The sequence below is a fragment of the Peromyscus maniculatus genome, chromosome 19 (assembly GCF_049852395.1).
Source record: "Peromyscus maniculatus bairdii isolate BWxNUB_F1_BW_parent chromosome 19, HU_Pman_BW_mat_3.1, whole genome shotgun sequence".
NCBI classification, from domain to species: domain Eukaryota; kingdom Metazoa; phylum Chordata; class Mammalia; order Rodentia; family Cricetidae; genus Peromyscus; species Peromyscus maniculatus.
Genome location: NC_134870.1, coordinates 59,468,693 through 59,495,040, shown reverse-complemented (window position 1 = coordinate 59,495,040; position 26,348 = coordinate 59,468,693). Strand labels below are relative to the sequence as shown.

Below are 26,348 nucleotides of genomic sequence, written 5' to 3'. Positions count from 1 at the left end.
TCTTGTAAACAAACAAGAGTTGAGGGCCTGGAGAAGCTGTTCCGAGCACTGGATGCTCTTGCAGTGTGTTCGGTTCCAGAACCCACATGGGGCGGCTCACCGCTGTTCATAACTCCGGTCCCAAGGAACCTGACACACGCTCTTCTGCCCTCCATCGGCACCAGACAGGCACAGGTACACATGCATTCGGGCAAATACTCATACACATAGATAAAAATAAATCATTTAAAAACACTTTTAACACAGCTCTCCCCATCCATCACCTACCAAATGCTAAAAACCAGTATCAACGGCATTGCTCTAGGATTACAACCACGCGTGTACATTGGCCCATCTCCTGAGGCTTCTGCTCTGTGGCCCACACTGCGAGGCCAGGGTGGTCCAATATGCTAGAGAAGATGTCAACTCCAAAATTGGAGTGATACCCCCCCCCCCAAATCTTAACAGTTGGGTCAACTTTTGTCAGAGGGGCAAATGACAGGCACTGGCCATGTTCCAGGTCACATCCATAATTTCTTTCAGGTATAGATGTGCCCCACACCAAGGCACTCCAGGTCTGAGGAGCCCAAGTTTCTGCCCTGGCAGAGGAGACAACCACAGAAGCTGCTTCCCTTTCCCAGTATCCAGGAGGACAAATGAAATGGCCTTGAGTGGCCCGTGCAACTGGACTAGTAGACGAATGCTTGTCTCTCCCACTCTGCTGGTGCAAGAGTCTCTGTGGGGAAGCCTGGACATCTGGCTTTTCGCAACTGATCGAGTTCCTGGAGCAGCTGGTGATGAAGAAATGCTTGCCACGACTCTTTTCATTAACTTTTAAATCGGAATTTCTGCTTTTACAAGTCAAAGGTGGCTCAATACATCTACTGTCTCGTGTAGCTCACACTGATGAGTACAACGCCTTACCTCTCCAGTCCTGCTCTGAAACCAGCCGCTTCTGCATGCCCACTGGCCACAAACCCTGCGCTGTCCAGAGACGGTCAGCAGGACCCAGCTGGCTGCAGTGCAGCTGTCAGAAAGGACTTCTCAGACCTCTCCAGCAGGAAAAGCCTAGACCAGCGGTTCTCAGCTTGTGGGTCATGACCCCTTCGGGGGTCGCATATCAGATATTTGCATAATGATTCATAACAGTGGCAAAATGACAGTTATGAAGTAGCAATGAAATAAGTGTATGGCTGGGGGTCACCACAACACGAGGAACTATATTAAAGGGTGGCAGTATTAGGAAGGTTGAGAACCACTGGCCTAGGCTATTCTGGCAACTATCCCTTAGGGTTGGGTGTGGAATACCTAGGGCCTTTTATTGTTTTCCCATTATTTGGTAATTTCAGATAAAGGAAAGAAATCTAGATGGTCTCAAAGCTCCAAACCATTGAAACAAGACACTTATTAACAAGTTGAGAGTGCCTCAGGAAAAACAAAAGGATTTCTGTCACAAACCTGTCTCCTTCTGTTAGTTATCACTTGAGCGTCTACTTTCCCTCTCATGTGGGCCTGGGGTACAAATTTTCGTTTTTGTTCAGTGACTCTCACTGGTCAGCCCTGGCACCCACACTTCAGAGGGAGGGTGGCTGGCCTCAGGTCCATGGCGCCCTCCTCATGCTTCATCCCAAAGAATGAAGGGACCAAGGCTGTTGGCAATGTGAGAAAAGAGAGGCAGCGGAGGGAGGAGCATCATGTCTCCTTTCTGTGAAGCCCCTCAAGACTGTGCTGTCTAGAGGAAAGCCTCAAGGTCCGGGAGCAGCTGGAATGCAAGTGTCTTTCCACAGGACTGTCCCCAGTACCCAAGGCCGGTCAGGCTTTGGAGATCCTGTTCTATGCATGTTCTAGCTTGATTTCTGCTGCTGTGATAAAAAGATCTCTGACCAAAAGCAACCTGGGAAGGAAAGGATCTACTTGTCTTACGCTTCCCAAACTCACAATCCATCAGTGAGGGAAGCAGTAGGGCAGGAACTCAGGGAGGAGCTTGCAGCTTGGAAGAATGTCTCTGCTGGCTGCTGGCTCACTCTCTCTCACGCTCAGTTAGTGTTCTTACACAACCCAGGACCACCCACCTTGGAACGGCATGGGCCCGCCCCTCCTGCATCAATTAATAATCAAGACAATGCCCCCCCGGACACATCTGATCTAGGCAACTCCTCGGTCCAGGCTTTCCTCTCAGATGACTGACTCTAGGCTGCCAGACTGACAATTAAATCTAACAAGGACAAGTCACTTCATTCTGGCTTTTCCTTTTGATCAAAGTAAGATGCCCACTAAGAGGAAGAAAGATGGCTCAATCTTTCTCAGCCAGTTGAAGATGAACACAGCATTACCACCACACTAACGACCTCACCTGGGTCTGTAATAAGTAGGCAAAAGACTCCAAACATTAAGAATCTCTGCAACACTCAGGCTCAGCACAATGAGAGGTTCCCCCACTGAAAGGTTGGCAGGGACCTTCTGTACCTACATGCTGCCAAGTGGCAGGGTGTCTAAGGTACTTGCCCACGCTTCTAAGGGAGGTGAGCCTGGGACTTCAGTGTTAGCTAAACAAAGGTGTTTCAGGGCCTAGGAACAGGGCTTGGATAACAGATATGAAACCACCCAACAGAGGCACAGTGGACATCCACATTCATCCTTACTTGTCACTCTGCCCCGAGTTCCACAAATCAACAGCCCATCCAGGGGCAACCTGGCTGGCCACATAATGTAAACAAGAGCAGAGCATCCCCTCTTCCGTGGTGTGACTGCCCAGCTCCTGCTACTTCTTTTCGGGAAGATGGTGAACACAGACTATCATTTTGAGAGGCCAAGGGAGGCCCCTTGGAAATGTAACTAAAGCTGTCGAGACGGGGCCAATCACTGAAGTAGAGGAGACAATGGTTCTCATGCCTGCTTCATAAACACAAGGGGCTGGTGAGACCTAAGCATTCCAGTAGGATCAAAAGGGTGGTAGTGGAGCCTTGACTCCAGCATGAGAGCTGGCTGCTCTTTCCTGGTCACTTTACTCTCCCAGCTAAGATGAGGTCCAGTGAAGGGTGGGATACACAGAGGCAGATAAAAATGGCTAGGCAAAGTGTCTACCACACAGAGTCTCAGAACAGCTACATCTCCTGCGATACGGGAGAAGTGTACTCTTCTCTTTGTGGACACATCGAAGCAGCCAGAGGAACTTGCTTGCAATGACGGTGGCCTTCCTTGTCAACGGTGCACTTGGGCAGGTGGCACTGAGCACTAAGGGGACAGTTTCTCTGGGGTCTCCTGTGCACTCTGAGATGATCAGGCTATCTCTTGAAGCATTACATCCTCAACTGTCCCACCCTCCTAGCCTCTACCGAATATCCCCTCACTGAGAGTCAGACTTACAAAGGAATGACGTGCGTTTCTAGCCCTAGCAAGAGAGAACATTCCATGGAAGGAGTTAAGAGGTAGAAAGGATAGAAACTCAGGTATTTACAGGCGAGAAGGAAGGTTTGTCCTTCACTCTCTCCCATTTTTAAAACCATAAGCTATGCTAATAGTCCTACCCAGGACTTCAAGCCACAATCTAAGATCGGGGCACCCCCAATCACAGTATTGAAATACACCTTAAATTTTATGAAGCCTGGACTGGACCCCCTTCCTAAGTCAGGCAATATCTACAGTTGTGATGAACAGAGAAAGAATGCATAAATCCCGGGGAGGGATGGAACTCAGCTCTGGATCACTCAGAAGGAAAGTGAAAAAGGACTACACAGTAGCTCAGGAATGAAAGACCACACTGTTCTCACACCCACTTCATAAACACAGGTACGGAAGGCATGCCTCTCTACAGGCTCCTGCTCCGCAGAAGAACCCAGCTCTCTGTACACAGCCTACAAACATCTACCAACAGAACTACCCTTTCGGTAGATAAAATTCACGAACTACTGTCTTTGTTGCTACTCAATATGCATCCTGGCAGGACTGCTCCAAGTCACCTTCCCACTTTTCAGAAAGGAGCGTCCCGCCAGTCAGCATGCCGACACTTCCTGGCCCGTGGCCTCCATGCTCCCAGAGAGGCCAGCACAGGGTGGACCACCAGGTAAAGGAGAAGCAACTTTCTAAGTAGAACCACAGGAGAACTTTGCTCCTTGGCCCTCTTGAGTTATCTTCCTGCTAGGCCTCTTGGTTGGGAAATACCTGACCGTGGAGCCTATGGCCAGGACACAACACCTAAGGGCAGTGACGGCGAGAGAGCATGGGGCTGGGTCTGCACTGTGGGGACACGGACACTTGGAAGCTGACGATACTCTCATCTAGGCAAGTCTAAGAAGAAGACGACGACGAAAGGAGGGGCCTAGACAAGGGACCGGAGAAACCTGTGTCACCCAGACAGGAACCCTGAGTATTTGAGGACTCTTGGAGCACAAAGGGAAGGACAGGAAATGCAGGTGGGTAAATTTTAGAAAAAGAAACTCTGCTGGGTCCTACTTAGGGAGTAGAGCTTGCATCCGGGACCAAGCACTCCTGGCAATCTGTGCAAACCCGAGTGCTGATGCCTGTTGCTGATGGTAACATGAGAGAGTTGTACCACATCTGCCAAGGAGCGGCCGGCACCCACAACCCTTATTATAAGGCAAAGCAAAGACCCCGCGCGGGGCTCTAAAATGGCCGCTATCACAAGATGCTCCTTGTCCTCTTCAAGCTCCGGACTTTGGAAGAATCTGTTCTCTCTTTCAAAATCTGAGCTGTCTTTGTACAGTGACATGTGACGTCAGGGGTGGACGTATGGATACCAGGTGACAAGCGACAGAAAGCCATTGCAGTATATAAAGAGGTCAATCAAGGAGGCCCAGGGGAGCTGGTAAGCAAAACTAGGGACCAGGAGAGCCTGGAGAAGGCAGCAAGAGAAGATGCAGGAAGCCCAAAGAAAAAGGGACTGTTAGGCCAAATCACGTCCACCATCACTGCCCCAGCCTGGACTTCAGGTGTGAGGTGTACACAGGATACAGAAACGCATACCCTTCCTGCTCCCTATTGCACTCACCTTTGTGCACAAGGGCCATCAAGCTATTAGGCTCCCTGGGCAACTCTGTGGTTCCAATGAAGCAAGACCCTGCCCTGTTGAGAGGGGCCCCATGCACAGCGGCCACCCCACACTACCCATTACAACGGTTACACCCCATACCAACAACAGCCTCTCATAAGTCAGGCCCCCCTTAGGCAGTGGCTGGGCATCTCTGGTCCTAATAAAGGAAACTCCATAAAGTATCTCTCTCCTGCTACTAAGACAAGAATGAAAGATGACTACTAGATGCCTCCTATGTCTTACACTGACATTAAGAACTTAAAGTCACTTAAATGCACTATTTCCAAGTCTCCAGGTAAAAGTCAGCAGAATTAGAGATTATAAAACAGGCTGAGAACATGCCCAGCAGCCCCAGGCCTCCCAAGTTCGGTTATGGGTCAGCTTAGCCACACATCACACTGGTTTAGTAAGGGAGAAAGAAGTGTGGGGCGAGAAATAAAAACTTAAAAAGCCCAAACTGAGGAGCCTCATGTGATGGCTTATAGCATCCTATATTTCTAGTCCACCCTATTCCCTCTACCTAAAAAGGCATACATTGCTTGCCCATCCCACTGTCTCCTTCAGCTGACTCACATCCAAGAACTGCAGACATGCTTGGAGACGTATGAGGACATTACCTATCCCTAGACCAACTCCAAGACTAAAGTCAAGTAAAAATCTATACATAACCTAGTATTGTGTAGATGAAGCCAGACATGAAAGAGACCTCATGAGTGTGAGGGCCACAGCTAGCAAAACTATGATCAATAAACAAATGGAGAATTTCACAGATGGAGGACTTGGGCAAGCTTTGGAAGGGCTTTATGCCACTTTCCTGACTGGGTACTGGCTATAAGTGAGACTCCACGGAGCTCTATGCATACAATGTACGCACTTTCCTGTGTCTGCCATCAACCCCACGTCCTTGACACCTCTGTACTGGGTTGAGCTGACAGGTGAGCTCCCCTGGCTTCTGGCCCTGGCCATACCCTGTCTGGGTTGGTAACTCCAGAACGGGGCCCAGGAGCACTCCAGATGGCCCAGGCTCACACTTACCGGCTGCAACCCGTCCTCTTGTCTCCGGCTCTGGTTGGGGCGGTTGATGAAGGAACGCGTGGAGACTTTGTAGTGGTTCAGTAGGCATACGACCACCACCACCATCACTGTGACCACCACGACGATGATGAGGACCTGTGCGAACTCCAGCTCCGCTGTAAGGAAGAGGAAGGCTTAATGAGCAATGGTCCCAACACCTGCATTATTATTTTTTTTTTTTTGCCTCGACACATTAATTTATTCTTCTGTTTGTTTTTTGACAAAGGATCTGTTGGCGCTTAGGCTGGCCTTGAACTTGTTATATTGATTACTCTGGCCTTGACTCCCTGATCCTTTTTTTTTTTCTCCTGGAGCTGAGGCCCGAACCCGGGGCCTTGTGATTGCTAGGCAAGTGCTCTACCACTGAGCTAAATCCCCAACCCCAGCACCTGCACCTGCATTTTTTTGTGGCTCTACAGTTCCTGCAGCTGCAGGCAGACCTGACCCCTCAGATCCAGAAACTATGACTATACTTTGCAGAAGAAAATGCAGTCATAAAGCTGATGTGTGGCTGGGCCAGGGGTGACACCTGAACTCTGCCTGCAGATGCTGTGGGTCAGTCACTTGCAGGACTTTGGTATTGTAACTGTTTGGACACATGGAGATTCTGGGAATGCTTTGTCCCAAAGATCTCTTCTACTCATCTTGGCGAAGTTCTAAGACCGGGTCTTCAAACTTAAAGCCTTAAGAAAATCTTTTTGCCGGGCAGTGGTGGCGCACGCCTTTAATCCCAGCACTCGGGAGGCAGAGGCAGGAGGATCTCTGTGAGTTCGAGGCCAGCCTGGTCTATAGAGCGAGTTCTAGGACAGGCTCCAAAGCTACACAGAGAAATCCTGTCTCAAAAGAAAGGAAGAAAGGAAGGAAGGAAGGAAGGAAGGAAGGAAGGAAGGAAGGAAGGAAGGAAGGAAGGAAGGAAGGAAGGAGAAAGAAAGAAAGAAAGAAAGAAAGAAAGAAAGAAAAGAAAGAAAGAAAGAAAGAAAGAAAGAAAGAAAGAAAGAAAGAAAGAAAGAAAGAAAAGAAAGAAAAAGAAAATCTTTTGCTGGCCCTACCAGCCCCCAGGATTTTGCCTACAACTTTCCTCACTGACACAATGGAATCCAAACCCAGCCCAGTGAGCTCACCACAGGCAGCTGCTAAATGGGCACCTATTCATGTTCCGCCAGCCTCAGGACAGCTCAAACCATCTCCTCAACTCCCTTCCTGTGAGGCGACATCTACCATCTATCTCTCTACTCCAGCAGAGCTGAGGACGTTGCTCCTACACAATCCCTCTAGAAAATGAACCCACCCAGCTCTCTGGTTGAGTACAATTTCTCAGAGCTCAACTCACAGGAGCTATGCATTAAAGGGAAAATAACTATTAAGAGACTAGCTTCAAGCTTCTGGCCCTGGGAAGATTTGCCTTTGTAAGTGACTTAGCATATCCCCACCCTGCAGGCTCAGCGTCTGAGTGGTAAGGTTAAGGCAAGTTTCTAACACTAACATTACAAATGACTTCTCACAGTCATTAATATGCCATGCACACACACGTCTGGAGTCCCTCCCCTGCCTGATTCAGCATTTCTGGCCTGATATTGAACTGAGTGTACATCCAGTGTTTTTTGTGAAACTATGAGCACAAGTCTGTTGTGGCTTACATCGCCTTCTCAGTGTCTAGCACATGGTGGTGCCTGGCAGGAAGTTCAGTGGCTTCAACAGTAAGAGGAAGAACAAAGAGGGACTCAGGAACACACTCAGGCCCAAAGATGGTGCTCATACACACAGCCCCAACTGGGCCTTCCCTGAGGACAGCAATTGCTGGCAAGACAGGCCTCCACAGGCTGCAGAGGACCATGGGAACATCCATAGAGCCCTGGGGATCTATGCCATGTGTCCAGTCACAAATCCAAGGGCAGATACCTCTGTACAGAACGTGAAGGAGGCAGGGAGCCAGTTCTACTCAGGCTGAAGGAAGCTGAGCTTAGAAATGAAGGCTGCATGTTCAATAAGGCCCTGTTTGCCCAACTTTTTATTGTATAAAGAAATGACAGCGTCACCACAAACTACTCTCCAGGTTAAAGCATGCCCTAGCATTTACCGGAGTCTCCTTTGGCCAGGAGATCACACTGCTCCACAGACACAGAGGACAACAATATGACAGCCGCCCAGACCTTTGGATAACCCTTCGCTTGACAGCTCTTTCTAAATTAACTTTTCCTGAATGTGGAAAGCAGTGGAGATGCAGCAAAGAAAACCAAGCTATATTTTCATAATCCCATAGGCCTTCCTGTATAAGAGAATTTCATCTGAAAAGGATTTTATTGTAGAAATTAAAAAAAAATTAAACACTATAGAAGAAAACAGTCCAATTCCGCTGGAGCTCCCCTCCCCCAACTGTATCCATGCCATTCTGGAGGGAAGTCAAGTCACTGGTGCACATGCCTATAAAAAAAAATACCTCTTCCTTCTTTTAATTATGACCAAAACATTGGGGAGAGCAAAGAGAGAGAAGAAGAGAGGGATAGAGTAATGGATGGATGGATGGATGGATGGATGGATGGATGGATGGAGAGAGAGAGAAAGAGAGAAACTGAGTATATGTGTATATATGGGTGCTGGCACAAATTTGTCAGTAGACTATAAAGAAATATTTCTTAAAAGTAAGATGTTATTTCAAAAGCACAAATATTTTTAGCTGGTGTGGTTTAAGAACTACCTTATGAAAGGCTACCCTAAGTTATCTTACAGAAGAAGGAATCTCATCTACACCCTTTACGCTCATTATTCCTGGAGACTTGCCCTTGTTCTAATATTTTTTAATTTCGTGGATGTGTGTGTGGCTATGTGCCTGTGAGGACAGGTGCCTGTGGCCGTCAGATGGGTGTATCAGACACTCTGGCGCTAGAATTACAGGTAGCCGTGAGCTGTTCAACTTGAGTGCCGAGAACTGAACTTTGGTCCTCTACAAAAGCATGTGCTCTTAATGGCTGAGCCATCCTTCCAGCCCCATGCCACTTACAACCAGTTCAAGTGAACAGGCAAAGCTGTGCATCTGGCTAGGCAAGATGACCAAACCAGGTACAAACCGGAGAGGACAAGGCAGGAAGGTGGCGAGTTGAGACCACACTCTTCTGCTAAGGTGAGGCCCCATACAAAACAAGCATTAAAAATATGTGCCTTATTTTTTATTAGTTACGGATTTTCATTTTTGTATTGTATCTCCCCAATTGCTAGCAATTTTTTATCTTTTCCTAGAGTTATGGTAAGTTATGCTTACCTTTCTCATAATTAATTTATATTAATCTATTTGTAGTTCTCTTATTACCTTCTTATATATTTATGAGAAATATTTACATATTATGGCTACAAGTTTTTGTTCCATGTGTTGCAAATATTTTCCCCTTGTCTCTCCTTTCTGTAAATTCTTCTGTGAGTTTCTCTACAGACGATATTTCCCATGGCATCAATGAGTCTCTCATTTCTTTCTTTGTGGCTAAGCTAATATTCCAAAAACATTTTTTTTCCTCTAAGAACTTTTACTTTGTTCCTACATGTTTAGATCTTTATTTGCGTTGTATTTTACATTTTGGGTCCAAGACAGCACAGGGCATTCTGAATGAAGTGATCTAACGCACTACCTGAAACTCCAAGCAAGGGTGAGCAAGATCTCCATTGCATAAACAGCACATAGCATTACTCCCTTTAAAAGAGATTCCCCACCCTCCTCCTTTTCGTGAGGACTGGTGCTTCTGACTCTCCATCCCAAGATCTCCTGGAAAGCTGCCATCTATCCTCACTGGCACACCCTGCGCTCACTGAGCTCTCTGCAGCTGTACAGCCGCCCTGAGGTTTCAAGCATAAGTACAGAGCCCTGGCTGGGACATTGAAGGCTCAGAGCTTCCCAGTAACATTAGGGGTTCACAGGTACCAGAGTATCAGGAAGCTGAGACACATGGGGCAGGGTGAGGTAACAGGTTTACTCAAGGGCTTTGGCCAAGGAAATCGGCCTTACACTAATACCCAGTGGCACCCTGGGGCAGCAGGAGACTGACTGAGAGCCTGAGTCACTAAGCCCAGGCATGAGAGACAGCTCTTTGAGCAGACAAGAATGAAACCCAGGGTGTCCGATCCCTAAGGCCAGAATCTTGACAAGTTGTAGCTAGCAGCAGGACATATTGGGATCCCTGTGTCGCTCCTTGAAGCCCCACCCTGTGGGCCTCCACATCAGGGCCTCTAGGTGTAGAACCCAGAGCAGAGTACCACAGCCTGCAGGGCTGCGGCAGGAGAGATACCTCAACAAAAGCCTGACTCTCTGAGTTTGATCCCTGGAGGAGAAAGGACCCCCCCAAAGTTGTCTTCTGACACACTCCATGTGTGTGTGTCGTGGCACATACACGCTGGCTGAGACACCCACATCACACATGTGCCTGCACACAGAACACGTCCATTTAAAATATTTTAAAGTCTACTTACTCTTTGAACTTGGGGTAACACAGTCAATGAGAACAGATCATTTTCTCATTTAAGTTACAAGAGATAGAAAAGCAACAATGGGAAAATATGAAGAATAAAAATATCCAGCTCTAGGGGATTCTCAAAGTAAAAAACAAAAACAAAAACAAAAAAACCATCAAACAGAGGGTGGTCCCCAGGGAGGAGCAGATCTCAGGGTCCTGCTCTGTGGAAGGCCCCTCCCTCTCCCACAAATCTGTCTGCTCATTTATTTTAATCAGGAGACTCTGCCCCAAATCTGCACGGCTTGTTTTCACGTGGTGGGGGATGGAGAGTGTGGGATGGTACAGGGAGCCTGGGGGACACGTGGAGGGAAATGGTTTAGTTTTGCTTTTGAGGGGTAGGTTAGGAAAGGGATGTGAAGAAGAGAATGAATTTTGAAAGAAATATTAAGATGGGAATACTTTGTAAGCCCACAGGAATAGCAGCATTTTAGAAGGGTAATTGGATGCTTTGAGGTTCCCGCATTTTCGTGTAACTCCCTATGGACTCTGAACACAGCCCACTGGTCAGGTTTCCTTGATTTCAACAGTTACAGAGAGCAACAGAAGTAAGGCAAAAAGCAGCCACACAAGGAAAGGATTCGAGGCTAAACTGAATTTCCGAGCTCCTGTGCCTTTGATGAGACAGAGATCCCAGGTGCAGTGGGTGAGTCATTGCCCTCCAAGCCCCAGAAATTTTATAATAAATGTAAAGCTTGCAGGAAGGGGTCACAGTGCCTCACTTTACTACTGTAAAACAGTACAATGGCCTCTCTATCGTCACAGAACCATCTCCAGGAAATTCCGAGCTGTATAGCGGGGAATTGCGGGAACAGAACCGTGTGGGGTACACTGTCCATCCTTGGTCCAGATGAGGCCCCAAACCGAATCACACTGGAGGCGTGAACGTCTGGACTATTTTTAATGAGCTCTGGGGAGATGTGTTTGTACCACTCTTGGGTTCCTCACAGACCACTCACTTCTATTTGTGGGATGGCTAGCACCGTCCTCCATCCAGCCTTCCCTCATCCGCAGAAGCTGAGGCTTCTACATGTTTAATGAGTTCTAAGTTCCAGATGTGTGACGTGTCCCCTTACTGAAGCCCTATAACGGAGGAGCAGAGCATGGGCCCCACGGGCAGCCTTTCCTTTCACCGGCAAAGCGGACCACTCTGGCCGCATGGGGAAAGCTGTCATGTAAAACACTTAGGTCATTGCCAGAACCAGCCACTGCTCACAGACTCATGAGTGATTCATCTCCCAGTCTTAACAACACAAGTCCCTCTACCTCATCCCCCTTCGTGCCACAGTCTGGGGACACAGAGACTGGAAGAACTGCCACAGAATCCCTCCCCCCCTCCCCAAACAGCCCCCTCCCCAGGAAACCCTTCCTATTCCCTACCGCTGCTGAGGCAGAGAGGGTCGGTTTTGTTTGGCTTCTACACAATGAACTTGTGTCTGCATTTCCTTCCTGTCTCAGTCCTGCTCAGCAGAAACAGGTGTCGTGATAAGATGACAGCCGTGGGGGTGGGTGACTTTTTATTTATGGGTCTGTGGCACTTTTAAGTTGCTGGATGTTCCTATAGTCTGGTAAATTCTTTCCAAAATCCCAGAGCCGAGCAGCCGCGGTAACAGGAAAGGTGCCCGGGAGGCAGGATTCGGAGTATCCTTAGCCTGTAATTGCCTTGAGCTCGAGATCTATTAGTATAAAAATACTCTTGGAGATTTTAATGGTTGAATGAAAATTCACACTCATTAAACACCATAGTTGAGGGCGACATTCAGCCTCTGCTACAAAAAAAAAAAAAAAAAAAAAAAAAAATGACTTCACAGCTAAAAGTTCAGAAGGCAAAACAATAAGGGTTATAGCTTATGGTTGTATTAAATTTTTTAAAATTGCATTTCCCCTTGTGGTCAGTTGGTTACTCCAATTTATTTGTTAATGAGTATAAAAACAAAGTGGAGAAAGAAAAAAATAGAACTATAAAAGCTGAGATTTTTGCAACTCTATCTTCCTTTATAAATTCTTCTCTGGCTCCTTGAGAACAGGCTCCTGACACACTGCTTCCTCTACTCAGAGACTTCACTCCATACTGACTCTCCTTTTTAAAGTCTGTCTTCTGACCTTCTCTCCTAGACTGAGCCCTGAGTCAGGTCTTGAATATCCACAGTTTCCTGATATGAAATTGGTGTGTATTACATATTAGCCGATCAGGTCCTCCAAATTCTGTTTCCTAATGTGTTTGTACACTGTCTAGCAATGGAACCATATTCTGGCAAACACTCACCAACAACTTTAATAATGCTAACATTTTGTCAAAGGTTTTCATATTTAAAGGGAGTGCAAACTGTCACCAGAAAAGGCAGTTTGTGGTTGCTGTCAATGATCTGCTTCTATATTCCTATTACATTCCTATATTCGAATAAGGCAGTTTGCATAATAACAAGATTGGAAGTAGTATCTTATGATCCATAGGTGAAGAGGATAACGTGAAGGCACATCTCCCCAACTGCAGTCCCAAGCCGGCACTGGTAGGCAGTAGCAGTCAGCAAGACTGACAAGGGAATCCCCAGAGTACAGACTCTCCAAGTCTCTCCAGCCCAGGTAACATCAAAGACGAAGCACCTGTCCAGTACGACTTTTCTCTACCTACTTCACAATCTAGAGTTTCCTGATCTCTTTAGAAAAAGAAAATCAACCTAAACGTGTTCCAATCAAAGATGACCGACAGAATTGTCTTTAAAACAAAACAGAACAACAAAACCAAAACCAAAAACCAATGGAGGAGTAGCAGAGTCCTTACAAACCTTTAAAAAGTCCATCCCCCGCCATGCTATGAATGTGAACTCAAAGTGCCTAAGATCATCATCCCCCTCTGAGGAGACATTTCAAATCCACCCTCGCCTCATCTCCACGTTATTAAGAAGGTGTCAGAAGAAATAGAGCTGCACATGGAACTGTTCCGGTCCCAGTCCCAAGAGGTGGCTTCAGAGTGCTTACTAGCTGGCAGTCTGTGTGCCTCTCACTTTCCCTAGCTCTGCATCTCTCCTGGAACCAATTTGTTTTCCAACATCTATTACTTTAATAACCTGAAAAACTAGTCAATGATCCAATCCCATTGAGAGAAATACTTTTTTTTTCAAATGTTGTTTTCAACAACTCAGGGTTTAAAAAAAAAAAAAAAAAAAGGAAAAAAAACACTATCAGTTGAAGACTTTTTAGGGCATTTGAAGTGGGGGGGGGGGGACTATGTTTATACATAGAATCTCTGAGCGGAACAAGCTAATTGCAAATCAAAGAAGATAGAAAATGCCCCCTTAAGACCTTCACCTGAGAGACCTGACAGGCAAAAAAAACTTTTTTGTTTTCTTCAGACCTGTATCCCACCCAGGCTGGCCTCCAACTCACTCGACTTACTATGTAGCTGAGGAAAACCTTGAACTTCTGATCCTCCTGCCTCCACCTCTCAACACTGCCAGGTTTAAGAACAGACTTCCAGAGAAGGACTTAACTGCTCTGCTCAGACCAAACTCCAAGGGACAAAACAAAACAAAAAAAAGAAGAAGAAAAAATAAAAACCACAACAAGCCCCAAAGACCATGCATCCCCCGCAGCTGCCCTCTGCCAATGTACCTTTTTTAAAGAACAGGTCTTTAAATTGAACTTCCTTCAGTGTGCTGTTATCCAGCTGGTCGATGGACATAATCAAGTCCTTCGCAAGGGGGAATCCAACTGTGTGTGGCACACACAGACCACCCAGTTCAAACCATCCTTCAACTTCAGGCACTGTTCTCTCCGGGCAGCTGTGAGCTGTGGTGATAGCCGGTGTGGGAGAGAGAGAATGTGTGTGTGTGGTGTGGGGGGTGTGTGTTCTTATGCCTTTTTCTACTCTATCAGCAGGGGCCCGGCCCAGGTGCGAGACTCAAACACTGTGGCTCCGACCACAGACTGTGACTACCAATTATCAACTGCCATCAACAGAAATCAGGAGGTCTGTGGCAGGAAGCTGGCAGTGTCATAGAGAGTAAGCCCGTCTCCAATCCCAAGAGCACTCAGTGTTGTTGACGACAACATATATCAATGGTTAGTCTGCATTTCTCTGGGGTTGGCCTCACACCCAGACAGTGCACATCCAGACATGTCACAACCCCAGCATGTCACACACACAGGCAAGCAGAATGCAGCTAGACAGTGCATCTTATCCTATTACATTCAATAATCTTTTTTTATAACAGGCAAACAGCAAATCTGACTCGGCAGAAAGAGCGGCTCTGAAAAAATCTCAACATAGTATTTTTCCTTTCCTCTTTGCTGGAAGCTTTCAGAGTTAAGGAAACAGAACATGTGCTTACCGTGATAACATGGCAAGCAGGAATGCCAGCTTTGTGTATCCAGCTGCCAGCACCCACCACATCCCTCCTTCTGGATGCCAGGCTACAGGCTAGCTTTCTCGATCCTCCTCCCTGACCGCTTACACCAGCTCTCCCAGCTCTGACAGCTGGCAACGCCTTGCCACACACAGCAAGACGTGCTCATATTCATATTCTCTCTTATCTCGCTCTCCTGACATAGCAGCCCAAATACGGCACGGGAAGAATCCTTTAAAACCAGAACTCTCAACCTCACTATGCAGTTTTAGTTCAAACAGTTCTGAAATTACAGAAAAACAGCCCCAGGTGATACAAAGGGACCATTCAAACGGAAAGGCAGAGACCTCTCTCAGGAGGACACGTCCCCGGTTCCTTTTGTACAAGCAGCCCTTTTCTCTGGAGGTCTAGACAGTGTTTCTCAAATGTTCATAAAACCTCTCTTATGCATTCTGATGGCCCGAGGCTGTGTGGAGAGGCTTCGTGGAAGGCTGCATGTCTGCTACAGTTTTCAGAAAAAAAAAAAAAAAATCACCTGGCAGCCACAGTGGGAAGGGCAGAGTGCCAGGGTCACACTGCAAATAACCCCGACCACAAGCACTGCGCTCTGCCGAGAATAGCTTTTGTTTTTCCTCATTTAGGGTAAATAGGAATGACATGTGGGCCACGACAACAGTGTTGGCTGTAGGAGGAGTTGTCAAAGCAAAACTAAACTGTTGGTTACCACCAGAGTCAGAAATAAGGGCAGTCCATGTCAGCAGTCAGTCCCCACTGAGAGCCCAGGAATGTCACCTGGGACATGACACACAGGGTCCAGGCACTGAGGACATCGCTGTCTCCATTTCTAATTACTGAAAGCAGAAAAGGAACGAGAGAACCACTAAGATTTTTAGGAAGTTTGACATAGCTCGAAGAAGCACAAGTTCCGCACAAAAAAAATTTACATTTGATCATAATGGTCAAATCAGGGCAACGTGACTGTTCTTCCGTCATTTCTAAATTAAAAACGTGTATCTCCCCCTCCCCTTGGTGATACTTGTCTTGACTTTTTCCAGGGTGAGACTGCTGAGTGAATATGGGGCGGGTTTTCAAGAAGATTTCCAGAGTCTCCAGCTCACGGAATGCTCTAGAAGAACCCGCTGCGAGAAGAATCAGCTTCTGCTTCAAGTCAGCTTCCCTGGCCTTCAGCTATCAATTGTTCCGGGAGCCTGGGGATCCTAGTAGACCAGGGACAGCAGCTTCCTGTCAAAGGTGGCTAACCGGATGACTCCCTGTGACACCACTCTCCACAGGAGAGAATAAGATTGTCCTCTAAGTCTCTTGTAATGTTGACGATTTGGCCAGTTTCATGGGCTCTGACACCCCCCCCCCCCCCGTTCGTTGCTACTGGACACATTTACATTTTGAAATAGTCATGAATAACCAACTTTGAAGTTTACATTTTTTAGAATGTTAGAGATACCTCATGTACCTAAAAATCTGCTGGGCATAGGGGCACACGGCAGGTGGATCTCTGAGTTTGAGGCCACCCTGGTCTACATAGCCAGCTTCAGGCTAGCCAGGGCTACACAGCAAGACCCTGTCTCAAACAAAATAAAAATAAACTGAAGAAGAATCAACATAGTTGATCTTTTCATGGCCACACATTTATGTTGGTTAATCGGCTTCTTGTCACTGGGCATTTTGGTCATGGAAACCATTTGAATTAAGCTCGGCTCGTTCTGTTTAAAAATGAAGTTCAAAGCTAAGTACTGGTGGTGCACACCTTTAATCCCAGCACTCGGGAGGCAGAGGCAGGTGAACCTCTGAGTTCAAGACCAGCCTGGTCTGCAGAGCAAGTTCCAGGACAGCCAGGGATATATAGAGAAACCCTGTGTCAAAAAAATGTTAAAAACTTTTGACCTTAGAGATGAAAGTTTATTTTAAGCTTGCTAACACACACACACACACACACATACACACACACACACACACACACACACACACACACACACACACACACAATGCTACCTTGTATTCCCACGGGATAGTCACTATAGACCACAGGGCAGAGTGTCTATGGAAACAGGCTGTGTCCCCAGGGTGCATAGCACACAGCCTAGTTCATGTTGCCCAGACCCCCACACCCAGCATTTGCTGAGGGGCTACCTGGGTTGGTTCCACAGGTAAGGCCCTTGTCTGCTGTTCTTACTGCCTTAAACACATCTAAGGAGGTTGCTCCTGGGAGAGAGTTCAGAAGCCAAATCATACAAACCATCACGCAGGGCTTTAGCCCAGGATAAACATCTCATTCTGGCTATAATAGGTAAACACTAGCCTTTTTTTTAAAAAAGATTTGCTTTTTAATTTTAATTACTTATTTTATTTTTGAGATGATGATAATATGATTACATCATTTCTCCCTTCTCTTTCCTCCCTCCAAACCTTCCCATCTACCCTTCCTCACTTTCTTTCAAAATCATGGCCTCTTTTTTCATGTTACATACTTATAAGCATAGGTATATACATATTTATTCCCAAATGCATAAATACAACTTGCTCAGTCCCTATAACGCTGCTTGTATGTATGATTTCAGGCCGACCATTTGGATAACTAGCTGGTGTGCTCTTCCCTGGGGAGGAGTGTTCTTCCTACTCCCAGCATTCCGTAACTGCCTGGGGCCCTTGGTGTAGGGGCAAGGCCTCCTGACCTTTCCCCTATCCACTTGACAGGTCTGTTGGTACTGCCCTCATTCAGCTCAGGTTGGTGAGACTGTATGGGTGCTGTTTAACTGAGACGTGCCAATGTTTCTTTTCCCTTAATTCAGAGCAAACAGCAGTACACAAAATTGAGGGGCACGGGAAAGACTAGTGTGCCGGGCAAAAAAGGACGAAAGTGTGGGAGTGCAAAAAACAATTGGAATCACATGCCCTGCTGCTAGGTCTTGAAGTGGTGCTGTGGATATCGCTCTCTATAAATAAAATGCTGATTGGCCAGTAGCCAGGCAGGAAGTATAGGCGGGACAAGCAGAGAAGAGAATTCTGGGAAGCGGAAGGCTGCGGCAGAGAGACACTGCCAGGGGCCGCCATGAGATGTTAAGATACCGGTAAGCCATGAGCCACGTGGCAACTTATAGATTAATAGAAATGGGTTGATTTAAGATATAAGAACAGTTAGCAAGAAGCCTGCCATGGCCATACAGTTTAAAAGTAATGTAAGTCTCTGTGTGTTTACTTGGTTGGGTCTGAGCAGCTGCAGGACTGGCGGGTGAGAGAGATTTGTCCTGACCGTGGGCCAGGGCAGGACCAGGAAAACGCTAGCTACAAAGTGGCATCTCTAAAATAAGTGCTCTGGAAGGCTTTACAAACAAATGTCAGTTTTCTAATACACTTAGAGAGAAGTCTCAAAGATCTACGAGCCTTCCCTAGGTACAGCAGAGGCCTGGAACATGATGCCAGGTAGAGTCACCTCACACTGGCATTACAAAAAGGCTTTTTGGTAGCAATCCATGTAGACATGGCAGCACTAGCCACACCACCAGAACTTCCTCTAGAAAAGTCTTCAGTGAATTAATTCAGCTGTCAAACATTTGCAAAGCGTTTGCAGCCCTCAGGAGGAGGCCCTGACTATAATCCTGCAGATATTAAGTATTAATTATTATATTAATTATTACATGGCTGAGGCACTGAACTTCTCTCAGGTTCCAGCTATAGGTCACTGTGTCTTAAGGAACTGACCCTCTTCAGAGGACTGGCTTTCAGCTGTGATCTGTATGAGACAAACTAAGGGAACTGGAAGCCTGGGGGGGGGGGGAGTCCCCTGATGGCCAAAAGAGGCAGGGCGTTAGTAGTCAAAGCACTACAACCGAACAGTTCAGTGCTGGACCAGGGCAGGAAAGATTGGTACTCTGCCATGCAGGAAGATTGGTTTATAAAATCCCCTTTTGCATGCAGCCTGGCCCAACTTCAGATTTTTCCACCCTGGGCTCCTTTACCACAGCTGCCCTCTCCTTCTACTCCAAACAGAAATGCTCACAGTTACAGATCATTTGAAGAGGTACAAACACCCTTTCACACCCATGCAACAGGAAAGCCAGCATTTATAAAAATCTGTAACACTTTACTGCCGTATTCTAGAAAGTTCTAGAGTATTTTTTTTATCTTTACACCAACCCTGAAAAGCATGTTTTCTTTTTCCCAGTTGGTTGATGAGGGATCCAAGACTCAGAGGGTGTGACTACTTAGTCCAAAATTAAATGGCTGGTAGAGGTGGGTAGGAGATGGACTGTGGATTTGGAACCTCGCATTGACCCATCATTTTGCTTGATGAGCAGCAAACCAAATATTGTCCATCCACAAATGGACAACTTTCCGAAGCTAACTGAAGAGTACCAGCAGATTGATGAGCATTTGCTTTGATTTTTTTCGGCCTGATTGCCCATTTTGGACATTAAGGAATATATCAACTCACAAATCCATTTCCATGAGGCTCTTAGGACCATTTTGTGTTTCAAATGCTTGTAGTCCCATTAAGAATCAATGGCTATGTCCATCATCCATTCCTATTCTTTGGGTTTTTTTTTTTTTTTTAACTATGCTATAAAATTTTGCTCTGAGATAGGTTTTTCCACATAAAAGTTATGCCTTGGAATTCAGTCTTTACAAACTGAAACAATGCAAGAGTTTGTTATGCTCAAAAGTTCAGAATAAAGCCTTTAAGGGGATATAAATACTATGTCCCTAAAGACTCAAAACACAGTAATAGTTTGATATTTGTGAGTATTAGCCTGTAGCATGGAAAAATTTACTAATGTATCCTTAGTGCTCAAAAAAAAAAAAAGCAATACAGAGATGTCTTTATATAGAAATCTAGAGACTGCATCTATGTCTGACTAGCTCTATGTTGGTACAAATGGTGATAAATGCAAATGTGTGTGACTATGAAGCCAGCGGGCCAACAAGACAGACTAGAAGATTGTTAAGTAGTCAACATTAAATAGCTTTAAGAAGCTGGGTGGTGGTGGCACACACCTTTAATCCCAGCACTCTGGAGGCAGAGCCAGGTGGATCTCTGTGAGTTCGAGGCCAGCCTGGCCTACAGAGCGTGAGATCCAGGGCAGGCACCAGAACTACACAGAGAAACCCTGTCTCAAAAAACAAAAAACAAAACAAAAAAAGAAAGAAAATAGCTTTAAGATACGTCTTTAATTCCAGCACTTGGGAGGCAGAGGCAGAGGCAGGTGGATATCTGTGAGTTCAAGGCCAGCCTGGTTTACAAAGAGAGTTCCAGGAAAGGTGCAAGGCTACACAGAGAAACCCTGTCTCGAAAAAACCAAAAAAGATACCTCTTAATATGAAGTGAACTCCATGTAATAACAGATTCTAGAGTTTACCTTATGTATCATCTGTGCAACCACAGCATTATTTTTCTCCTAAGGGAAAAAAATTATTCAATGTTTATGGTTGTCCAGATTTACATAACACCCAAGCCATCCCCAAGTAAGTGGGATATACACCCTTGAAAACTGCAATTACTTCTCCAAATCCCAGTGGAAAACAGAGACAGTAAAAACTTAAGAATGGCTAAATTCAGGTGTCACTACAATGTAAGTGCTTGCCTAACCTTGGGAGCTTGAGCTGGGTCCGTTTTTCTCCTCTGTAAAATAAGACTGAGAATACTTCCCGCAAATGGTGCTTGGGAAACTGAAATGCATTCACTAATCGGGGTGTGGCCAAGAATCGATAGCATCTCTTAAAACCCATCCGAAATCTAGAATCTCAGCCTGCATTTTGACAAGGTCTTAGGCTGGGACCCATGAGATGGCCCAGGGGGTAGAGGTGCTTACATGCAGGCCTGACAACCTGAGTTCACTCCTGGATCCTACACAGTGGCATGTATGGAGAGTTTTCCTCTGACTTCTGCACTTACACATGCATGGAGGGACACACACACACACAGAGTTTAAACAACTAAATTTTTTTTAAGAAAACGACTCTAATCACAGGTTGAGTCATTTGTACACATTTGTCTGTTCCCTCAGGTGGGAAATTGTGCACAGAGAGGAAATGAGAACACAATCCCAGTCTCTCAACTTTTTGTTTGTTTTTGTTTTTTGTTTTTTCGAGACAGGGTTTCTCTGTGTAGCTTTGGAGCCTGTCCTGGAACTCACTCTGTAGCCCAGGCTGGCCTCGAACTCACAGAAATCCGCCTGGTTCTGCCTCCCGAGTGCTGGGATTAAAGGCGGGCGCCACCGCTGCCACCGGGCCAGTCTCTCATTTTTTATGCTGACTGTTCCACGATGATTTTAAAGAACGGCAGCCAGTGTGCAAATGTTTGTGGGCACATGGGTGTAAACAACAAGGCCGCCTTCCTGGGCTAAGGGTAGGTGCTAGCTGCTCTCCCACCAGCTGATGCTGTTTGCGGATAACCAGCAGGGGCGGACAGTGTTACAGGGTCAATGAGAACAGCAAATGAAGAATCTCACATTGAAACGTGATATCTTTATTTTTCCTTTTAACACACAGATTTAGAAAAAATTTTATCATCTATGGTGTGTGTGTGTGTGTGTGTGTGTGTGTATGTGTGTGTGTGTGTGTGTGTGTGTGTTATGTGCACATGTACCCATGGGGGCCCAAAGGGGTACTAGATCCCCTGGGAATAGAGTTATAGATGGCTTTGAGTTACCAGACAAGAGTGCTGGGAACTGGACTGGATTGAACTGTGGTCCTCTGGAGGAGTAGCACTTGCTCTTAACTGTTGAGCCGTCTCTTCAGACCTCTGTGGTTTTTCTTCTTCTTCTCCTTCTTCTCCTCCTCCTCCTTCTTCTTTATTAATAACAGTTTGTATTTGTTACTGGAATTTTTCATACATTTATACCTTGTATTTTGATAATATCCAGCCACCATTACCTCCTTCTAATGCCCCTGGGCCAGTCCATCCCATCGTACTCATCCCTCTGAGTCCAATTAGTGCTGCCCATATGCACATGGGCATGGGACCATTAGGGCCATTCACTGGAGCATGGACAACCTACCAGTAGCCATACCCCGAATGGAGAGTGACTTTTCCTTCCACAAACAACCATCAACTGCCAATATGTTCACCACCGAGAGTGGGGTCACAAGGCTCCTCCCTCATTCGTGCTGGAATTTTGTCTGGCTTGGTCTTGTAACCACAGGCACTGTGAGTCAATATGTGCAACAGACATGCCATGCAGAAGCACAAAGGAGGGGCATGTAGCCCAAATAACATCAGTCACGGCTAACACCCAGACAGTACTTAGAAAGGGCCAGCTGACATCTCAGAACTATTTGAGCTCATGTAACTAGCCCATTTAATTCTTATAAGTACTACTGAATGAATACCAGATATAGTAATCTTAAATATGAACAAACTAAGTCACAGAAAGGTGAAGCAGCTTGGCTGAAGTCACACAGCTTGTGAGTGGCCATGACTCTGGCCCTACCATCTGTTACTAAACATTGGATCAGATGATTATAAATATGGAGGGTCCCAGTATGACCCCTGAGCCAAACCCTGTTTCTAGAAGGGCTTTGATCTAGAAGTATCTTTTAAAAGGACCACAGAATGAATTATTTCTCCAGGACAAGGGCTCTTGGAAAGGGCAGGGGTCATCAACTCCACTATTTAGAAAAATAGTTATGTTAGTTCCTTTTCTGTTGTTGTGATGGAAGACCCTGACCAATAGGAACTCAGGGGAGGAAGGGTTGATTTTGGCTTCTGGTTCTGGCGCAGATCCAGTCCATTGTGGCGGGGAAGGTATGGCTGCAGGGGCATGAGGCTGGCCTGGCAGTCAGGGGGCCGAGGGATCATATTTCAGCCCCCACAAAGGAAGCAGAGAGAGAAAACGAAGTGTGGCCAGGCTATGAAGCCTCAAAGCCCGCCTCCAGTGATGTACTTCCCCTAGTAAGGCACTATCTCTTAAAGGTTCCAAAACCTTCCCAAGTTGTGCCACCAACCAGGGACCCAGTGTTCAAACCCTGGAGCCTACTGGGGACATTTCATATTCCAACCACAACAAAGGTCTTCATCTTTCACAGAAGATGCTCTTGATAGTAAATAAATTAATAAATAAAAAATAAGTTAAAATATTAAGAATCAATTTCCAGAATAAAATCTCCCTTTTTCTTTGGCATTATTCATAACTTACTATATCTGCAACCCATCCCTCCCTTTCTTTCTGACTCTAAGTTTGGGCTCACTGGAACCTATTCCAACACCAAAAATAACAATGTACCTAAGCGACCGTTTAAGTCCACCCATTTAGTGAAGTGGGAAGTACTGAAACCAAAGATAATTTTTAAACCGCTATGATGTCAGACGTCTTTGTCTAATATTTCTCCATGGCTGATGGATCAGCATGTAAAAACAGGAAAAGTCTGGGTGTAAACACTACTCCCCTTCATGGCCTCATGATGACATCCAGTCATAAAAAGTAAACACAAGCCAAGCTGTCTGGCAGAGCAGGCACTCATGCGTATTGGAGACCTATGTGTGTCTCTTATGTGGCAAAGGGCGGGGTATGGTCTTGTGTTAGTTACAAGTGACCTTAAGGCTGCTATTCTCAACCACACTCACATTAAGAAATAAATGACGTGCTGCCAAGCAGAGCAGCAATAATAAAAATGTTCAGAATTTTCATAAGGGGGTTTCTCCCAGAAATACACCTAATCTTGGTTGACAAATGAAATAAGACTCTTTAAAAAAAAAAAAAAATTTTTAGAAGGGCAAACATGGAAATGCTTTGACCGTTTTTTTTTTTTTTTCTTTTCTATAATATACTTCATAGAGAAACCTCCTAATTAGTTTCTCCATGAATGTTCTTAGAGACAGAAATCCTGGTCACAGGTGGCTGTGGAGAGGTAGTTCAGTCACACATACTTTTCTTGGCGATTCTTACTCAAACAGATAAAAAAGCAAACGGTGAACCTTTCAGATTCCGGATAAATGACTTACAAGTCAGAGTTACAGCTTCTCCTTGTGGCTGTTCTGCTGGCCACACTGAGGAAATCAAGTTTTAGGGCCTTGTTTGCTACCAGTGATAGTCAAGCTTTGGGACTGCTCACATGTCCTCTCATTTAAATGCTGGAACAAAATCAGTGTTCTAAACACTTGGGTCCCTCAGATCACACCCTCCAGATGTTTTAAATGTCCAGATGTCAGAATGACCCAACACAGAATTCTTTAATGGGATGTAACTCGTTTTAAAAATATTTATTCTCTAAATAAACATATCCATTGATAGACCACTTCTCTGCCTCTCAGAAATCAATCCACGGCCCCTGCAGTCTGTGGACTAGGACAAGGAACTGACGGACAGGTGCCTGCTTCCATGATCAGACTCCTGGCATATAAGCTAGGCCACTTGACATGAAGCTTGTTCATTCCCTCTTGAAAACCTAAGAGTCAGAAACCCCCTCTGTTGTCTACATCAGAAAGGATGCCCCCCTCTCCCCCATCAAAACTCCATTACTGCTATCTACAATACTATATAGATCTGTCCCAATGTTCTAGAAACTGAGTCTATCTCTCCCAGTGAAGCTCCTCTTTGGACGTGAAGGCCTGTTCTCCCCTTTCAGGGTCCCATCACCCGACAAAGGCCTTCTGGGTGCTTGCAGTGTGTCAGTCCCTTCTATGAACCTGCAGTTTGGGTTTGTTTTTTAAGTTTTTTACAACATTCATGGAGTCAGAGCCTTGGTATGCTGAAGTTTTCAAAGAAAGCCATTTCTTTGGGTAAGTACATTGTTAAAAATTAAATTTCAGTGCAACCTCTAATATTATTTATAAAATACTAAAAATTTATTTTGCCAATTTAGAGATACTTACTTCAACTTTGTAAGGAAAATATAATTTGTCCAAATATATTATACAGTGTTGAAAACGGAACATAAAAAATCGGCAAATTCACTTACAGAAGAAAAGCCTGAAGAGCTCCATGGACCTACTCCCCCGGAAAACAAGGACACTTGGTAAAAATTTTAAGAAAGAAACCCTTTAAAGTCTCTGAAATGTGTCTAAGCGATTCAGCAGATTAATAAACACTCACTAAATAAATAAATCTAGGCGGGGAGAGCATGGGAATCTGTGGCTATTATGTGGAACTGAATGGTGTTGTAAAATAAAAAATAAATAAATAAATAAATTTTAAAAAAGGAGAAATACAAAAAATAAATAAATAGATAAATAAATAAATAAATCTACTACATTTTCACAAGGCTGGTGGGACCCCATGGCACACAAGCTGTGCCTGTCCCCAATGGCAGCAGGATCGAGTCACTCCCGATGACTATGGACACAAACCGGTCCTGCACTGCCCTCACGCCCCCAGGTTGGTGAGGTTGGTACCTCCATGTGAGGCCGGGCATCAGCTGGCCTTTGACACAGAGGTTAAGTAGCCAGTGAGTTGTCAAGAGCCCTTCCTCTGTGCCCTCTTCTTCCTCTTCCCACTCTTAGGAAGGTCTTCACCAAGCAGAGCAGGCTGAGAACACCAGAGCCCCAAGTGCACCCATCCGGCGGAAGTCCCATGTTAGGAAGGACAAACTCAAACAACAGAAGCTACTGTCTCTGGCCGGTCTCTACCTCCTGAAGCAGGGCACAGGGTTGGGGGGTCTACTCTTAGAGGAGCGATCCAATATTCCTGTCGCACCTCTGAAGCAGTGTGACTGGAAAGATCTAGTCTGGAGTGTAGTCAGACCACATTAGAGAGGGCTGCATGGCCTCTCTAAGAAACAATTATTTAGAAGAGACTAAGGGGAAACTCAAGCATGAAGAGAATTTAAAAAATAGAAACTTCAGTAGTAAGTGAAGTGACTGAGAAGAAGAACCGTAGCTGGCATGAGCTGCCCTGTACCCAGCAGATTTTACCCAGAATGAAAACAAGAATTAAGAAAAGTTCTTCAGAAGTCAGACCACACTCAAAGGCTATCACAAAATTGCCTCTGCAAAAGGGGCTTGAACTTAACTGGAGCAGACTGGAACAATTTATGGGCACGCAGACTGAAAAACAAAGCCATCAGCTAACAATTAGTGGAAATTATCAGTTGAGAATAATACCAACCAAGGCAGACAGTGTAATAGGAAAATGGGGTAAAGAAATATGGAAGACGACAGTCTTGCTAAAACTGCTGTGGTCTCTTGTGACTGTCTTGCCCAAGAAAGACTATGCCTTCTGGAGAGGAGCGTGAGAGGTGTTAGACCACAAGGTAGAGTTGAATAAAGCAGCCCAGCCAAGTCATTACGTAAACAAGAGAACAACAGGTTCAGGGCTGGAGGCTGGAGTTGACAGTTAATAGAGTCTATCATCAAAAAAATGTCCATAGCTAGTTCTCAACAAAATAAGTGAAACAACACTTGGCAGAGAGGCACATGCCAATAATCACAGCATTTGGAAGGCTGAGGGAAGAGGC

At 45.7% G+C, this 26,348-nt stretch overlaps 1 protein-coding gene across 18 annotated transcripts in view; it reads right to left on the bottom strand.

Moving 5' to 3' along the window:
• Ldlrad4 (low density lipoprotein receptor class A domain containing 4) overlaps nucleotides 1-26,348 on the bottom strand; it is a 361,303-nt gene that overhangs the window by 22,318 nt on the left and 312,637 nt on the right. For 14 of the 18 annotated variants that reach the window (XM_076555414.1, XM_076555420.1, XM_042263752.2 and 11 more), the window contains one exon: nucleotides 6,065-6,219. In XM_076555414.1, the coding sequence (XP_076411529.1) occupies nucleotides 6,065-6,219 (155 nt within the window). Of the gene's footprint in view, nucleotides 1-6,064; nucleotides 6,220-14,208; nucleotides 14,711-14,927; nucleotides 15,523-26,348 lie in introns of those variants that run through there. The other 4 variants (XM_015999606.3, XM_076555421.1, XM_015999505.3 and 1 more) reach the window with 4 other exon arrangements.